This window comes from Anomaloglossus baeobatrachus, chromosome 3 (assembly GCF_048569485.1).
Source record: "Anomaloglossus baeobatrachus isolate aAnoBae1 chromosome 3, aAnoBae1.hap1, whole genome shotgun sequence".
NCBI classification, from domain to species: domain Eukaryota; kingdom Metazoa; phylum Chordata; class Amphibia; order Anura; family Aromobatidae; genus Anomaloglossus; species Anomaloglossus baeobatrachus.
Genome location: NC_134355.1, coordinates 676,284,996 through 676,304,340, shown reverse-complemented (window position 1 = coordinate 676,304,340; position 19,345 = coordinate 676,284,996). Strand labels below are relative to the sequence as shown.

Sequence of the window (19,345 nt, the reverse complement as noted above, 5' to 3'; positions counted from 1 at the left end):
AAAGAGGCGGCCATCCTGGGCCGGGATCATGGTGATGGCACTCCCAGACTATGATCACATCTGGCTTTGATGACTGACCCGGACCCTGAATTAGGAGTAAAAACCCAAATCTCCGGCCTCACTGTGTGCCCCCTGAGCTCAGACCTCCGAACATGGAGCCCTGGAGCCTGACCAGACTGCGCTCCTCTGGAAGATGCAGAGACAACCTTGCTGCGGAGAAATATACCACATCGGGGGTGTATACCCCTCACGTGTCCTCAGCAGAGATTTCCAGGAAACCTGTAGCTACGGAGCCATGGGGCGAAACTGAGAACCCCCCAAATAACCCCACTATAAACTATATACCTTACATAATCTACTACATAGAATACATAATAATAATAAGCATCAAGATAATTACATGTCTTAATTTCTTTCAGACATATCCAGCCATTTTAACTTTTTTCTTTAATATTTTATATATATTTTTTTTTTATTACTTTTTAATTTTTTTTATTTTTTGTTTATATTTACATGTATCCAGCAGCTCAGAATTGTTTTTTTAAATATATCTTTAGCTTTTTTAGCTTTTTTTATTTTGCTTGTTTTAAATGTATCCAGCAGCTCAGATTTTTTTTTTAATATATCTTTATTTTTTAGCTTTTTTATTTAAAAAAAAAAAAAATTGGTTTTGTTTATTTTACATAGATCCAGCAGCTCAGATTTTTTTTTTCTTTGTTTTACATGTATCCTGCAGCTCAGAATTTGTTTTTTAATATTACCTTTATTATTTTACTATTTTTTAGTTTATTTTTTTCTACACTTTTTTTTGTTTTTGTTTTCCATAGCTCCAGCAGCTCTTTTTTTTTTTTTTTTTTTTTTTTTTTTATACATCTTTTTTTAAGCTTTTTTTTTTTTTTATTTTACATGTATCCAGCAACTCAAGATTTTTTTTCTAAATACACTGTACTTACCGTATTTATTTTTTTAGCTTTTAACTTTTTTCTGTTATTTTATTTTACATGTATCTAGCAGCTCAGAATTATATATTTTTTTTTTATAAATATATCTTTATTTTATTTTATTTTTTGTTTTGTTTATTTTCCATCTATCCAGCCGCTCAGGATGCAAGGTCACATACAGAGCTGTGATTAAATAATTTCCATAGCCTGACTGAAGCGCGTGCTGGAAACAGGATGCCATTAAAGTGACAGCGCTCCATTATAGTAACCGGTCTTCCCCCGGTTCAACATGGCGTCCTGATAACCATAGACGTAAGATGTGACACCTGCATCCTCTTTGTAGTCACCGCCAGGCTTTTAATAGTTAATTCCGTGCTGCTCCTGGAGCAGTAGAATGTGTTGCAGCCCCGATGTGGCGGGCGAGGAGCAGATGAGCACCGTGTATATACGACTCCCCGGAGACCAGGAGCAGCTGCTGTGACACGGAATCTTCTCTGCGGATTCCCGGAATCCATTGTTTCCCCATTTGCTGCGACTTTGGTCCAATTTCAGGACTTTAATCAGAACCACATTTCCCATCAGATCTGTCATAATCTCATCCTCTGATTACAAGGACCATGTCATGGTAGCGATGGTACGGCGTGAAACGCGTGGCATTGCTGAGCATGGTATACACTAATGTAAACTGTATACGTTCACCCACAGGCTGCTGTCACACTAATCACCAGCGGTCGTAAACCAGCGCTCTTTTGTCTAAATATATTCTCTGTGTAACCAAAATACTCGCCGCGTTTCACGCCGTAAATAAACTGTAAAGCATTAAATCTGAGTAGCCCTCTAAAAATTGGAAAAAATACTTGGCCAGCTTTAGGGTGTATGGGGCTCTGTACAATGTTTTGTTGACGTCTCCCCCTACATAGTAGCCAAACATTGCCCAAATGTGGGAATGTTCGGACGCCCTGTAGCAGACATAGGTGTCCTCTCTGGGTGCCCGTGTCAGCGGTACCCTCATTAGTACTGATATCACTCATTTAGGCACGATCTCTGGAGATCCTGCTGCTGAGATCTCCTGGACCGGGTGGCCCAAAGTCTAATGTTTGAATGGAGCAGTATTGAGCATGTGCGACCACCACTCTTACAGACCGAGACTGAAACGGTGGTCGCTCATGCTCGGTACTACTCCGCTCATGGAACGGTGGTGGCACATGCTCAGTACTACTCCACTCATGGAACGGTGGTGGCACATGCTCAGTACTACTCCACTCATGGAACGGTGGTGGCACATGCTCAGTAGACTTTCCATTGTTCCTGCTGTCAGTATTCATTGGTTATAGGAAGCTTTCCTGCTGGATTCATCTCTCTTTTGGACCCAGTAGGAGCTCGCCTTCCACCCAGCTGTTGATGGTCAGTATTATCTTGGTGCTTAAATACCTCTTCCTTTCTTTTGACTAGTGCTGGTGATATTTTCTTTTTCTTCAAGCTGCGGTTGCAAGCAGGTGGCTTGTACTCCTCTGTGGTATCGTTGTTGAAAGCTCTGCTGAATGTCCACCTGAGTCATCTGTGGATAAGTAGTTCATGCATTTCCCCCCATGTGTCCTCCTTGAGTCTTCTACAGTGGTTAGTGAGGTTCACCAAGAGCTCATCCCACCCGTTCCGTATTTAGGGTCCAGTATTAGGGATACCTAGGGTCAGGTATCCGGCTCGGTGCATAGGTGTGGAAGGTGTGGAACCTATCTAAGGTGGTGAGGGACCCCAGGGACCAGCGGTAGATTTGGTCAGGGGTCACCATCTTCCTTCTCCCTAGACATAGGGGTCCTCCTTCCCTTTTGTCTTGCTCTTGGTACAGCCCCGTACCTAGCGTGATAATAGATGACACATTAAAGGTCACTGGAGGTCCGATTTAATGAGACCTTCACCGATCCCGAGAACGGGTGACCCAAAGCCTTGTGTGTGCATATGCGGTCACCACTAGGTATGGTGGTCACAAAGGGTCTATACACCAAGAACGAGGACCACCATTCTCGGCAACTGGGCCATCACTACAAGATAGATAATACATGTATGATTGCTGGGGGTAATAGATGCCGGGACCCCCACGGTCCCAAAAACGGCATCCCAATATCTTGTGTGACGGGAACAGTAGTGGGTAGGTGCTACCAGAACTCCTATATACAGTGAATAGAGCCGTGGTGGCTCACGCTCACTACCACTCAAACAGGGGTCTTTGAAACCCCCTTTTTCTGGGATCAGTGGGAGTCTCTGTAGCTTTTTTTTTTTTTTACACCTCCTTTATGAGAGACCCAGGGAATTTTATGTTTTTTGGTCAAATATTCAGCTAAAAGATGATTGGTCACATCTACAAATCTAGGCCGGCCCACGAGGTTCTGACTTGTGCCAAGATATTCCTGGTGCTCAGGGCAGATCTTATAAACCTATATTGTGTCATTGCACCCCCAATTCTTTTGGCACCGATTGCTTTTCTACTAAATGGCGAGTATCAGCTGGAGTTATTAATGGAAGTGGCCGTTACTCCGCAGAGCATCTGGCCATGGCCGCCCATAATTGCTCGCTGCGGCTTTGTCTATAAATCTCCGCGCAGCAGCTGTTCAATGCTCTGCAGCGATGTCTGCGTACCTGCAGGGAGGGGGCGAGGGGCCATTATACCATATGATAATCCCCACACTCATAATTATATGGTCATCTGTTCCTTTAAATCTGTTGTGGTGCAGAGAGGGAAGAGTTAATGTGGGAATGAGGATGAGGAGGATCTGATTCTCAGCTACATGGCGTTCATGAATTATTCAGGACACTCCCTTTAAACTAAAAAAAAAAAAAAGGTTACTAGAGGTAACGAAACTATTCTATTCACAGGGGCGCACAAAGCTCCAATGCAAAGTCTCCAAATGGGTCACCAAGTACCGAAGCTTGTGGGCTCCAATGCAAAATGTCCAAATGGGTCCCCAAGTAACGAAGCTTGTGGGCTCCAATGCAAAGTCTCCAAAAGGTCCCCAAGTACCGAAGCTTGTGGACTCCAATGCAAAATGTCCAAATAGGTCCCCAAGTAACGAAGCTTGTGGGCTCCAATGCAAAATGTCCAAATGGGTCACCAAGTACCGAAGCTTGTGGGCTCCAATGCAAAGTCTCCAAATGGGTCCCCAAATCCTGAAGCTTTTGTGCTCAAATGCAAAGTCTCAAATTGGGTCATCAAATAGTGAAGCTTGTGTGCTCCAATGCAAAATGTCCAAATGGGTCCCCAAGTACCGAAGCTTGTGGGCTCCAATGCAAAGTCTCCAAAAGGTCCCCAAGTACCCAAGCTTGTGGGCTCCAATGCAAAGTCTCCAAATGGGTCCCCAAATCCTGAAGCTTGTGGGCTCCAATGTAAAATATCCAAATGGGTCCCCAAGTACCATAGTTTGTGGGCTTCAATGCAGAATTTCCAACCGGTCCCCAAATACAACAGCTTGTGGGCTCCAATGCAAAATGTCAAAATGGGTTCCCAAGTACTGAAGCTTGTGGGCTCTAATGCAAAATATCCAAATGGGTCCCCAAGTACCCGTAAGCTCCAATGCAAAGTCTCCAAGTGGGTTCCCAAATCCTGAAGCTTGTGGGCTCCAATGCAAAATATCCAAATGGGTCACCAAGTAACGAAACTTGTGGGCTCTAATGCAGAATCTCCAAACGGTCCCCAAATACCACAGCTTGTGGGCTCTAATGCAGCACAGCATTTTTGCAGCATTTTTTCGACATCAATTTAAAAAATACACGTTTTTGCGCCTGTGCGTTTTTCTGCCAAAATATGCAGAAATGTCTGCACCCAAATACTCAGTGTGCACATTCCCCTCTATTCACAATATAATTCATGAAATTAGGACATTCTCAAATTGGAATGAGATTTGGGCGCTGTCTTGGTAGGGGCTCTGTGTCTTGGTAGGGGCGCTGTGTCTTGGTGAGGGGCGCTGTGTCTTGGTGAGGGGCGCTGTGTCTTGGTGAGGGGCGCTGTGTCTTGGTGAGGGGCGCTGTGTGTTGGTAGGGGCGCTGTGTCTTGGTAGGGGCGCTGTGTCTTGGTAGGGGCGCTGTGTCTTGGTAGGGGCGCTGTGTCTTGGTAGGGGCGCTGTGTCTTGGTGGGGGGCGCTGTGTTGGTGGGCCGCTGTCTTGGTGGGCGCTTTACCCTCGGTCTCCTCTTACCCTCCGACCTAATTCTCTGGTCTAGAGCTGTATTGTTGCGGTGACTTATACGGCACAGCGTATGGGACCGGACATGTGCACAGCCCCGGAGCTGGAGCTTTCTTGGGTAGATTGGAGGTCATCGCCAAACCTGAATTTCCAGTTTAGAGAAGCCGTTTTGACTGTCGATGTCTCTTTTTGCTGCAACTCGATCCCGCGGTCTCGCTTTCAGGCTCGGGTTTTATCTGCACAGCTTGAGACTTATCGCTCGGCTCGCTCTGGAGGTGGCTGCGCAAAGCTTCGGGGAGCAGCCGACATAATGGAGCTACTGGCAGAACTTAAAATTAGAGATTTGCGTTAAGTGTTTGGTTTCAGGACTTGATAAGATCCGGCCACTTCTTCTGCATCTGACCAGGAGAAAGCCGATCCGGCAACAATGGGGCTCCTTTATTGCCAGTCTCCTGCTAAAAGCCTAGTTCACAGCCAGGTCATTCTGCTGGATTGTGATACCTGGAGAGCGGCTCTGCGGAGGGGAAACCTGGATAAATTACCACCTTGATGGGATTTATTGAGTTACGTGGGTGGTATGTGCCAGTTTTCAGGATTTTTTTTTCCTTGATGTTGCAGTACCTTTTATAACCTGAGTGCAGGGTGGCGCTGTTTCATAGGGATAAATTACTAAGACTGGCGTTTCATAGGGAAACGTTTCTGCCAACTTTGGCTGTGATCCTATTATACGGCGCACTGTTGCATTGCATTCTGGGATATGCGGTGTGGTGTGCGCACTACATATCCCAGGGTGCTCTGTGCATATCTCTCTCTAAAACACTGTACAATACAAAGTCTGTTTATACAAAGCTGCAGAATTTTGAGTTCAGCTCTGGAGTAGACTTAAAGTAGATTTTACAGCGCTCGTCTCTGGTGTTGTTAGGACACATAGATTAATAACTACGCAGTCACCTCTATTTCCAGCCATGATGGGACTTGTAGTTCACCCACTCCATGGGAGAAGCAGCACAGGTAGGGCCCGTACGTTGAGTACCTGGGATACACCCAGACCGGATTTTAGGCAGTATGATGATAATGAATGAATTCTCAGCGGCGGCTGCACAGGTTCCTGCTTGTTACCCTCTTAGCGGCTGATGCCAGGAGATGTGTTCAATAACGCAGTTGTTTGAAATCTGTTAAAGAGATACTAACCCCTTTTTTTTGGCAGATTATAATATTTTGTAAGAAACAAAGGCACTCAATCAAGATGAAGTACTCACAGTAACGCAGAAGTACTAGGTACTAAAAGATGTAGAGGGTGTATTTATTAATCAGTTGACAATCCAGAAATAACATTTGATTTTGTGAGCCCAGAAACCAGCGTCAAGGCATCTTTTGGCCAGCAGCCAGCGTCATGGCTTCTCTCTTGTGCTCAGTAGCCAGTGTCAAGGCGACACTCTTTTGCTCAGCAGCCATCGTCAAGGCGTATTTCTTGTGCTCAGCAGCCAGCGTCAAGGCTTCTCTCTTGTGCTCAGCAGCCAGTGTCAAGGCGAAACTTTTGCTCAGCAGCCAGTGTCAAGGCGTACTTCTTTTGTTCAGCAGCCAGCATCATGGCTTCTCTCTTGTGGTTAGAAGCCAGCGTCAAGGCGTACTTTTGCCCATACCCAGCGTCAAGGCGTACTTTTGACCAACAGCCAGCGTCAAGGCGTATTTCTCTTGCCTAGCAGCCAGCATCAAGGTGACACTCTTTTGCTCAGCAGCCAGCGTTAATGCGCATTTCTTTTGCCCAGCAGCCAGCATCAAGGCATATTTCGTTTGCCCAGCAGCTAGCGTCAAGGTGTACGTTTGCCCAGCAGCCAGCATCAAGGCGTATCTCTCTTGCTCAGCAGCCAGGGTCAATCCGTATCTCTTTTGCTTAGAAGCCAGCGTCCAGGCATATCTCTTTTTCTGGGTCCATACCTAAAATGCCTCTACCCGGGCTCAAAAGCCTACAATTTTTTTGGCATTGCAGGAACTGGCTAATAGTTAATTAAAAAATACCATAAGCTAGTGGGAAGGAGTGCTCATCCAGATCCAGAAGGCATGACCCCTATCATCTAAAATGAAAAAACTGACGTCACGTCTTAACACACGTGTGAACAGGTGCAAACTGAACACAAAATACACTCAACAAATATACAGCTGCACTTTTCAGATGCTAAGATGTTAAAACCTAGAATAAAGGAATTTGAGCACGCATTACTGTTAAGGAAATAAATTTATAAACTCAACTTAAGGCCAGTTTTATGTGAGCTCAGCAGCCAGCGTCAAGACGTCTCTTTTTCTGGGTCCCTAACTAAAATGCCTCTACTCGGGCTGAAAAACCTACAATTTTATGGGTGGGCAGGAACCTGCTAATAGGAAATTTAAAAATTGACTTAAGCTGGTAGGAAGGAGTGCTCAGTAAGAAATCATGATCCTATAATCTAAAATGAGTAAACTGATAGCACTGCTTAAAAGACAAATGTGAACAGGTGCAAACTGAATATGAAATATACTCTTAGCATCTGAAAAGTGCAGCTGTATATTTGTTAAGGTATGCAGACATTGAATGTAGGAATTTGGACATGAAATACTGCTAAGGAAATACATTCATATATTGAGAGACACCGCATGTAAAAAGGGCCAGTTTTATGTGAGCCCAGCAGCCAATGTCGAGGCGTATCTCTCTTGCTGAGTCTCTACCTAAAATGCGTTTACCCTTTACAATTTTATAGAAGGGCATGAACCTGCTAATAGAAAATGAAAAATCACCTTAAGCTGGTGGGAAGAAGTACTTAGTCAGAAGGCATGACCTTATAAATTAAAATGAGAAAAGTGACATCACTTCCTAACAGACAAATGTGAACAAGTGCAAAGTGAACATGAAATATGCTCTAACAAATATACATCTGCACTCTGAGACACTAAGATATGCAAAGATTGAATATAGGAATTTGGACATGCATTACCACTAAGGAAATACATTTAAAAATTGAAAAGCTTAGCACATAAAAAAAGGCCAATTTCATGTGAGCCCAGCAGCCAGCGTCTAGGCGTATCTTTTGTTGGGTCCCTAGCAAAAATGCCTCTATCTGTGCAATTTTATGGGCTTAATCGAAAATTTAAAAATTGCCTTAAGCTGGTGGGAAGGAGTGCTCAGTCAGAAGGCATCTTCCTATAATCTAAAATGAGAAAACTGACAGCACTTCCTAACAGACATATGTGAACAGGAGCAAACTGAACATGAATTATACTATAACAAATATACAGCTGCACCCTGAGATGCTAAGATATGCAAACATTGAATCAGGGATTTTAGACATGAAATACTGCTAAGGAAATACATTTATAAAATTAATTTATCTATTTCGTGTTCAGTTTGCACCTGTCCACATTTGTCTGTTAGGAAGTGCCATCAGTTTTCTCATTTTAACGTGGAGCTTGTAAGATTTATATTTCTGTTTAAAAAGAACTGTAAATTGTGTCTCAACGGCAATTAATCATCTTACTGTAACGCTCACTGCCGGAGTGGACCCACTGGACCACAAGGGCAACCCGGGCTTACCCTAAAGTGGGAGGGGCTTGACTAAGCGCCTGCTGCGGATTCAGAACGCCAGGTGCCACTCCCAGGGCAGTGACCAGAACTGTGGCAGCTGAACGAAGCAGGGAGACAGCCGGACAGGTAGGACAGACAGAGCAGGGCAAGAGGCACAGTCTGGGGAATGGTTGGACGGGCAGAGGCAGGTAAGAAACTTTCAGTATGAATCCTCAGGCTCAGGTCACCAGGCAAGAAACCTCAGGCGCAGCCAGGACAGGACCTCTGGAGGAACGTCAGTCATTAGGCACGCAACTCCGGTCATCAGGGTCCAGGTGAATAGGCACAGGACATCGGACTCAGGTGCAGCCGGGACGGCTGAGGCAGACAGGGCAAGAGGTGCAGGCGGGTACTGATACAGGTGAAGGACAAAGGGTGGTACCGGGGAACAGACAGGACAGGTCCAGGGAAACAGGCAGGATAGGCAGCACAGCAGAACTGGTTGCATGCAAGATTGGTGCTGGAGGCTGGGAGACAAGAGCAGATAGGCAGGATCAACACGTACTAGGATCAAACGGTAATGAAATGCCCTGGCCCCTCCCATCAGGGGGAGGAGCCTTAAGTACCTGCTGCCGCCCAGTGATAGGCTGGGGACACCTTAGCAAGATTTGCATGTTTCCTCTTAAAACGGTTGTCCACTACTTTTATATTGATGGCCTATCTTTAGGATAGGTCATCAATGTCTGATCAACTGGGGTCCGACACCCTGCACCCCCACCGATCAGCTGTTCTAGGTCCCGGCGGCGGCAGAAGGCAGCTGGAAATGCTCAGTTCCAGCGCTGCTCCCATTCTAATTAATAGGAGGCGGATGTGCAGTACCTGGCCTTGATGACACAACAGCGCCAAAACTGTGCATTTCCAACTGCCTGCTACCGCCGCTGGGACCGAGAACAGCAGATCGTTGGGTGCTGGCCAATCAGACATTGATGATCTATCCTAAGGATGGGCCATCAGTGTAAAAGTACTGGACAACCCCTTTAAGACTGGAAACCAGAAAAGCCCTCTCGGTAAGTGCAGAGCCTGGGGCCTAGGCGGGAGCTAGAGAATGACACATACATCCACACTTCGTTGCCACATCTGTGGGGGCGAGCCGAGGGCTGCACCACACGTGGGTGGCAACACAGGGACGCAGAAGACCACACGACACGTGGGTGGCCACGGGGGGCAGGGGGTTTCAAGCCAAGAAACAAGCAGCAAGAGGATGGCTGTGTGGGAGTGCAGAGGACCACACGACACATAGGGGGCCATGCAGTTGAGCAGAGGACCACGCAGCACGAAAATGACCGTGCAGGAGACAGGAGAGTCCAGGCGTGAGGACGCCAGTGGAACGCCAATGCAGTTAGGGAAGCTGGCGCTGCACTTATGTTCTGTTTTACAGTTTTATTTTTTACACTGTTGGTTTCTTATTTACTTTTGTCTATTGATCTAGTGCATCTGATGCAGGGCTATGTCGATAACGAAACGTTATTTATGGATTGCCAACTAATTAATAAAAATACCTTCTGCATCTTCAATTCAGTGCCTAATTGGAAGTAATGAGATAAAAAGACATAAAATGGCAAAAATTGCACTTTTTTGCACATAAAAATCTACTAAAATATTAGCAATTTTTTTAATGCAAAAAAATCTGCAAGAAAGGTTTTGATAAATTTCCACCGAAGTCTATCAGGTGTTTTCACAAGGGGAAGATTAAAGGGGTTACCCATCGGGAAAATCTATAGTATAGCCACAAGAAGAGCGATACATGTTGGCCAGACCACGGGAACCTTTAACAAGAAAAAGAAACCCGATCTCCGCTGTCCAGTATGGAGACTGTCCGCAGCGGGTGGAGGTGCGATCACCCTCAATATGTGCGAGTCCCGGATCCTGGCACTGAGCGTGGAAAGCCGGGTCATATTGCACATTGTTATTGTAAGGCCACTGCTGGCATGGCTTGTACCAGCGCTATTCTTACTGCCGCACAAAGGCCTAGCGTGCAAAGATTGCTGCAGCTCGGCTAATTAGCAAATGCCTGTTTACAATCTTATCCTTCTCTGCCAGGAAGTGCACAATACATTGTCCTGGTAAAGAGGGTGGCGGTGCCCATAATCCGCTGGATACAGAGTATCAGACACCATGCCTTGTTTGGGTCTCCGAAATCAGCTCAGGGCAGCTGAGATTTAAAGAGGCAGAAACTGTAAAAAAAAAATAAAATAAAATAATAATCCTGTCGTGATTGTCGTTTCCATAATACTGCCCATGTCCAGGAATAAAACTACTATAATACTGCCCCTATGTACAAGAATATAACTACTATAATACTGCCCCCTATGTACAAGAATATAACTAATATAATACCGTCTCATAGGATATAACTGCTGTAAGAAGACCTATAAAATAATGAAATCTTGATAATATACAGCAGAATTGTGACTTTTTCAGTTTCTCCTTATAGTCTGGGTTTACGAGTCGCGCTGTTCTGGTCTCTCGGGTATAATATTTAGGCACCAGGACATCTGTAGTCTTTAATCCCTGAGCAGCTGCATAAACTATCCCCTCATGGTGAGAGATGGCTGTAAGTGGAAACCAAAAAATGCTTTAGACAGGATAGGAACAAGTACACACTTTATACCAGACGTAGATCACAATAAACCGGACGTAAAGGAAATCCGGTAACACTTTTTTATTTATTCATTTTGGATTTTTATTGCCTGTTTTTATATCTTGCACCTCTATATAAGAATAGCAGTTTTATTATTGGCCCCTAGATGTCAGCACAAAATCTTATCTGGGCAGCCTTGCAGATGTCACTCCCCCCCAATCAGAAGTCCGGCGCATGCGCATTGTTGACTGCCCTTTTCACTCCATTCTCTCCAGTCCATGCGGTGGTTTTGTGATCATGGTCGACAGCGCGAGATTTACAAGGCTATGTGAATGACGTAGGGCCACAAAGGTGGGGGCTGGTTAGCGCCAGCTTGCAGGTCCAGAAGTTAGAGCATGAGCCGTGCCGATGGCGCTGTCTTTTCTTGGTCTACTGTTGAGTATTTTAAAGCCGAGCGCTGAATATATTGTCTGTTTTGCATTTCGCAGGTGACTAAGACCAGCCGTCCCGACCTGATCCTCTTCCTGATGAAGTATCTGATGGCACTTGTAGTGGGCATACCATCTGTCTTTTGGGTGGGAAGCAAAAAGACCTGTTTTGAATGGGCAAGCTTCTTCCATGGTCGGAGAAAAAAAGAGTAAGTATCAATGCGGATTAAGTAAAACCTGACCTAAGCCCCATTCCCCATACTCCTCAGACTATTGTAGCCCAAACTCTTACATATGGCCAGGTTCATCCAATTGTCTAATATGTATGGGAAGTGTTACGGTCACCGAGGGGCGGCGAGCGTCCAGGAGTGGACCCACTGGGCCATACAACGGACTCCCCTGGAGGAGCAAAGCCCTATACAGGGATTGTCAGACGCAGCCCCAGGAGGCCTAAATACACAACAGCCAGGACCAGTGGAGGCGGCTCTGACGGACTGGTAGTCAATGTGCGGTGCAGGTGTGCTCGGATGTGGCAGCACAAAGGTGGTAACTCTGGCTTGGCAGCACGGCGGTGTGGCTCAGATGTTTCAGCACGGAGGTAGTGGCTCAGACATGGCAGAACGGAGGTAGTGGCTTAGACGTGGCAGCATGGAGGTAGTGGCTCAGACATGGAAGCACAGAGGTAGTGGCTCAGATGTGGCAGCATGGAGGTGGTGGTAGTAGGCTCTAGGAGGAGACACAGGTTAGAGGAAGACGAAACTGGTACTAGGATACGACAAGCTGAACTAGAAACAGAAGCGTAATGGGACCTGAGAACTAGCAACGCACTAACTAGTAGGCAACGTTGCTCAGGCGCCTCCCCAAAGAGGAGGCAGTCTTTACTACCTTTAGGGCAATAGCTACCCCAGGAACCACTATCCAGGTAAGGGGACGCCAGCCCTTTAAGAAAGGAGGCGTGGCCGTGCGCGCACCCTACGGGCACTCCCAGAAGGCCTGCATGTGGTCTAGAAGCTGTAGCAGGCCGCTGCAGACCCCGGGAAAAGAACGGGGCGCATGGTACTGCCGGTCAGGTGAGGAGAGCAGCGCCTCCGCGGCTTGGGAGCAGTTGCGTATGGTATTACTGCGCCAGGATCGGGCGCTTCAGGAGCCAGGGAAAATGTATTGTTAGGTGGGAAATATCAATCCGACTCGTCTGATTTTGGACTGCTTATTGTATTGTCTTCCGGTCAAAGGTGGACATATTATTGGTGTATCCCAAGAGGCAAGGGGGCCCACTACTACCTCCAAATCAGGGCATGGCTACTGTCAGACAGCACTCTTGTACAGCAAAGGGCTCATGTTCTTTTCTGTCTGTGTTTTCGTTGCCGATTCCGGAGACAAGACTCTTCCAGACATGTCTGACGACAGCTCTCCCATAGAGAAACTAGAAGCGCTCCTGTGTACGGGAGAGATGGCTGCAAGCTGAATGATTGGCCCAACCATTGTTTTGACCGATAGAGATCTGGTGTGTGTGTGGTGGGCTTAACATTTCATGGGATGTGACCACCCAGATGTGGGAATTTGCCAATTAATCCCTTTCTTGCCAATCGAGGATGTCATAAGTAGTATCCTAAAATTTCTTCTGTATACATTTTCTTAGCAGAGGTGTGCATGAAAGTCGTCAAGTTCTCCAGGAGCCGGATTTCGCTCAGTCACTTTTACGAGACCCAAACACCCCCATCATTCGGAAATCAAGAGGAACGTCTACTCAGGGAACATCCACCCACGCCTCATCCACTCAGCTGGCTATACTGGATGACCAACGCAGCAAAGCTGGAAGTGTTCACAGTAAAGTGAGCAGCTACCATGGAAGCCTGCATCGCTCCAGAGATGGAAGGTGAGCGTGATAAATTAACGCCTTGAATCTTGTAGCCAGGCAGCCATAGTAATGTGTGGCCATACTGGGTGCTATTTGGCAGTATTAGCTTGGGGACACCTAACGAAAGAGCATAGAAAAGCCACATGGTCTCCAGTGTTTTCTATGAGAAACATTCCAACAGACATCTCCGCCAGATGTGATCGGCAGTCCAAAATCCGTCATACCCGATCGACATCTTCATCAGTTGACCGGCGAACCCATACACCATTACACTGTCAGCCGAACTTGTCAATATCTGCTGCCAACACTAGTTTAATGTGTATGGACAAATCTCTGGCTGGGGGCGACCTGCTGTATCAGAGAGCTTCTTCCCTTGCAGTGCAGCCACAATAACCCTCACCCTTAACTTCTCCTGTAAGAATAGGGAGGCTCTCATAGAGATTAGATGTTCCCCTGGTTCTGCAAAAACAACAAACAGTAGGTTGAGGTAGGCTTATTGTAACGTTCACCTCCCGAGATGGTACTGCAGTGAGCAAAAGTGGACCCACTGGATCACAGGAGGACCCTGGGTTTACCCTTTAGTGGGAGGGGCTTGCCTATGCATCCACCGTGAGGCGGACACCAAGTGCTACTTCCAGGGCAGTGACCTGGACTGTTGCAGCTGTCCCCCAGGGCAGGGGTGGACACATAAGCAGACACGGCTGAGGCTCAAGTGTAGACAGGGACCACGAGGGTAGCAGAGGCAGATGGCACGACTAAGGCCGACAGGCTGAGTTACTAGCAAGGCTGGGATCACAGGGATAGCTGAGGCAGATGGCGTGGCCAGAACAGACAGGCACAGTCACTGGTATAGCACGGGCCACCGGGGTAACTGGGGCTACAGGCATTGCCGGGGTGGATGGGCACAGTCTCTGAAATAGCAAGTGCCACCGGGGTAACTGAGGCTGGAGACACGGCGGGGGCGGACAGGCAGATGGCACAGCCAGGACAGACAAAGTTGTTAGTACCAACAGGGCAGGACTGACAGGAAAGAGGTGCCAACAGGACAGACCAGGGGACCTGACAACTAGCTAGCTAGAGCACTGGGCACTCTAGCTTAATTAGGACGTTGATCAGGCACCTCCCCTAGTGGGAGCGTGCCTTAAATACCAAGTGCCTTTCAACGATAGGCTGAGAGGCACTTCCTTTCCTAGGAGTGGTTTGCTGGCCTTTTAAGAGAGGTGCAGCGGCGTGCGCGCTCTCCTTAGGAGTGCTCCCGGTGGTCCTGTGACCTGTGTACAGACTCCAGGAGGGGGAAGGAGGATGCACCTATGTTGGAGGAGCACAGGGATGCCGGTGCAGCACAGAGGGAGCCAGCCGCGGCAGTGAGTGACAGCTCGTTCCTGCAGGAGGGGAGTGCAGGGACGCAACGCTACACTTGTAAATGGTCATGTGTGTGGACTTTCTTTTGGGAAATTTTTTAGTGTAGCTCTATCTTGTGTTGATTAGTTTTCCAATATATTTTTTCATATAAACAGCTTCAAATCCTTAAAATATAATTTTTATGAAATTACATTTCTAACCATAATTTGTAGATTTGTGGAAGTCATTCTTTTTATTCTCTCTATTATATTTTATTACTAATGTCATTATGAATCCTTTGCATGAAAAATGTGTAGTCCAAGAATTGTGCTTATTTCCGGAGTACAAGGAGAGTATAAATGACCCGTGTATTGTCCTTGTAGGTACACACCATGTAGTTACCGAGGAATCGAGGAACGGCTCCCCCACGGCAGCATGTCGCGTCTCACAGATCATCATTCTCTACACAGTAGCACCCACAGACTCAACGAACAGTCCAGACAGGGTAGTATTAGAGACTTAAACAACCCCCTGTCTCACATCACACATGGTACCAGCATGAACCGGGTCATTGAAGAGGATGGAGCCAGTGCTTGAACAACTTGGTGACTCTCTTGCTCGATGAAATCCAACCTTCTGAGATGGGAGGATCGAAGATCATTTCAGTCGACAGTACCATACACTGGATCCATTATAGCAAAATCTACTGTAATGCTCTCCCATGTTTCCATATGGCTTATGAACAACGATAAAAATCATCTCCTGGTGCTTTGTTTTCGGAGATGAGCTCACAGATAAGAGTTCTCCAACAAGAGAACAATCCTCAATGATGGTTGAGGGTGTCTCTCTGAAGAACCTTGATGGAACACTTATTGTTTCTCCTCCTCCTCCTCCTCCTCCATACTTGGACTCTTGAAATTATTTATTTGACCTTGTATTTCCATGTTCTTCACAAGTGTTTTCCACGAAAATTCAATAACCAACGTAAGGAAGTGTAGAAACTACTGAAGGTTTAGAGTCTTTACTGCTGAGTGGGTTCCACCATGGCACATGCCAGATCTCATGGGTTATCATTATCCACACAATGATACCCATGAAACAGTCTGGGCAGATTTTCAGTCGTTAGAGCTATATGTTCTTTATGGCTAACCCTTAGTGGTGACCCTGTCCATGAGATCTTCAGATGGCACCAGAACAGTTCGTGGGAACTGGGAAGTGTTGAAAAATTCGAGCTTTGACGTTCATCCTCTGTTGAGTCAGATCCCAAAAGCATCTCACATGGGCCCTAGTCTAGTAAAGAAAGGTTACCGGTAGTCAATTTTTTTTAGGAATGATGAAGTTAGTGATGAGGCAAAACTAAGTAACCCATCCAGATCCATCATACGTCAATGGTCCTTTAGTATCTGGAGGACAAACGGTAGTAAATCAAGAACTGGACTTGTTAATTGTGTAAAAAATGTTCCAAGTCTCCGAAACCTTGACCAACAGAAGCCATAGAAATCTTGGACTTAACTTTAGCACTGGATTCTAGAAGTCCATGTGATTCATTGTGGAAATTATCTTGTAGATATGTGAAAAAAAATTGTTGTAAATTTAATTTTTTTTTTAAACAAAAATTGGGATTTTGCTGTATTTAATCCCAATTGTTTTTTAACTGCTGATAATTGTGGGTTTACTGCAGTATTTAACCTCTTCCAGACCATAGGGAGATTTTTTTTTTTTTCTGTTTTAAAGAAACATCTTGAAGGTCAAGTACTGTCATTTACATCCATGGAAAGTTTACAGTCATCTGGTCAATAAACACAAAAAACATATTACACCCTTTAGCTTTAGTAATACAGTTGCCAGAACCTGGGTGATGACCTGCCCCACCGTATTTCCAAAATGAAGGGTCTTTGAGGACTTTTCCAACCCAGAGCCCACAAACATTGGTAGGTTTGGTAATACCACACTTCCTTTGTTTTGGAAATTAGCGTGGATCCTTGATAATAATTCTCCCCCAAAATGATGTCATCTTATGACATCAGAGAATATTCATGTAGATAAAGATTCCTTTGAAGGCCCTTTTGAGGAGCTCATAACAGTGGTCACTTCCCATCCTCTACATATCCATGAATAGGAACTTCGATATACTTTAGGTGGATCGTTTCCAAGGAGGTTTGGTCATACCACACTTCCTTTGTTTTGGAAATTAGCTTGGATCCTTAATAATAATCCTCCCCCAATGTGATGATGTCATCTTATGACATCAGAGAATATTAATATAGTAAAGATTCCCTTGAAGGCCCTTTTGAGGAGCTCGTAACATTGGTCACTTCCCATTCTCCACATATCTGTGAGTGGGAACAGAGATCTACTTTGGATGGGTCATCACTTTTTTCATACAATTTTGGCAGCTTAAACATCTCAATCATGGAGTTGGAGTTTTCCAATAGAGCATCTCAGAGGATATTTGTGAATTCCACAGTTCCTCTGTTTCGGAAATTAGTGAAGAGTTCATCTTCTTCTCTATTAATGTGATAAAGGTTTAAGACTTAAAACTGGGTGGGTGAGGAAGAAACAAACTGCAACAAAAGGTGAGGTTATAAAAGACGACTTCATGTCAGATCATAGTGTCACAGATCATAGCCCAGCAAGAAGACACAAGGTTGTTAGAAGAGGATATAATCTTCTGACATGGTTTAACAGGACATTTAGGTGTATTTCCATTTGAAGGCAACATTGGTGGCTACTAATGGTGGTCATTTTCCTTCCCTAATATGACAGTAAGTAAGAACAGAGTACGCTAAATCATGAAAATGAACTATTTGCCCTCTCCTAGATGGGTGCACTACACTATTTAAAGACCAGTATGGTCCCGTCTCTAGTAGTATCTTCCCATTGAGCACCATGGGAGTGACGTTTATACCCCACACCCGTTGTATGATTGTCCCGTAGATTGCTGTACTATTATTTGCACTCAGTTGTGTAGATTTATACTGTACCTACCTGTTTACAAGCCTCAACCTCTGATCTGTTACAGATCTTGTTTTTTTATGTTAGCACTTTAACCAATGAGTGTAAAAATAACCCTTGATTCCTCTTGTCTGTAGATGTACATTTCAGTTTAGAGAGAGGTTGAATTTTTTTGTAATAAAATTTCTGTGAAATATGTGAAGGTTTGTGATCTTTTTTTTATTATTATTATTATTACAGAAAAATATAAAAAAAAAGTATAAAAAATGTTGGTAAGTCATTTAAAAATAATCCTACCTCTAAGCCACTTTCGATGCCTTGGATTGGTTGCACTCAATGATTTACAGCTCAGCTCTTCAGTCCTTTAATTCTATTGTCACGGGTGACAGCCAGTCATGTGGTTTCTAGCAATAGAAGGTCACAGCATTTGGCTGCGCAAAATGCTCCCTTACTTCCATTGTTCCTGCTGTCAGTATTCATTGGTATAGGTAGCTTTCTTGCTAGGTTTTTGTCTCTTCCCCTTTAGGACCCAGCGGAGCTCACCTTCCACCCAGCTGCTGATCATCAGTACTCTCTTGATGCTTAAATACCCCTTCCTTCCTCTGGACTGGTGCTGGGATATTATTCAGTTCATTCAAACTCTGAATGCAAGCAGATGGCTTGCACTCATCTTTGGTACTGTTGCTGAACGCCTACCTGAGTTATGTGTGGAAAAGTAGTTCATGCATTTTCCACCATGCCTTCCTTGTGTCTTCCTTTAGTGTTTAGTGATGAAGACCTCATCCCACCCGTTCCCTATTTAGGGTCCAACACTAGGGATACCTAGGGTCAGGTATCCAGCTCGACGCATAGCTGCTGAACCTATCTAGGGTGTTGAGGGACCCCAGGGACCAGAGGTAGGCTTGCTCAGGGGTCACCATCTCCCCCTTTCCTAAACGCAGGGGTCCCTTTCTCTTCCCTTGTCGCTGCTCGCTTGGTACTTCCCTGTATGTAGCGTATCCTCTATAGAGAATTACTGCGCATAGTCCCTAAACATTGCTAAAAATACATTTTACAAATATGTTTGTGTTGCCGCCATATAAATGTGTAAATACTAGCGTCCTATGGGCCCCTACGTACATTGAGCAGTTCCATTCTATTCGCAGCATAATTGCCAAGTGTCCCGATTTTGCCAGAACTGTTTCAATTTTTCTGACAAACTTTCAATGTCCCTGGGCAAAAAGGTTGTGGTTTACACAAACCCACCTATAAATGGGTATTTCCAAACAGAATAGAGCCATTTCTAGGCAGGACTGGGGGTGGAACTAAAGTGACCCTAAATTTTCAACACTGATGTTTGCATTACTGGGGTTAGTATAGGGACTAAATAATTCCAATATACAAAGAACATATAATACTGCCACACCATAGCCATATACTACCACCGCATAGTGAGAGAAAACCACTTTATGCTAGCGACTGCTGGAGGTGTGC

General features: G+C 45.4%; 1 protein-coding gene across 2 annotated transcripts in view; it reads left to right on the top strand.

The window, feature by feature from the left end:
* The window catches only part of FZD3 (frizzled class receptor 3), a 94,090-nt gene extending 76,022 nt beyond the window's left edge, over positions 1 to 18,068 (top strand). Inside the window, exons 5-7 of one of the 2 annotated variants that reach the window (XM_075341269.1) lie at positions 11,779 to 11,927; positions 13,361 to 13,594; positions 15,301 to 18,068. In XM_075341269.1, the coding sequence (XP_075197384.1) occupies positions 11,779 to 11,927; positions 13,361 to 13,594; positions 15,301 to 15,514 (597 nt within the window). In that variant the 3' untranslated portion in view covers positions 15,515 to 18,068. Of the gene's footprint in view, positions 1 to 11,778; positions 11,928 to 13,357; positions 13,595 to 15,300 lie in introns of both variants that reach the window. The other variant, XM_075341268.1, reaches the window with a different exon arrangement.
* Positions 18,069 to 19,345: the final 1,277 nt, after the last annotated feature.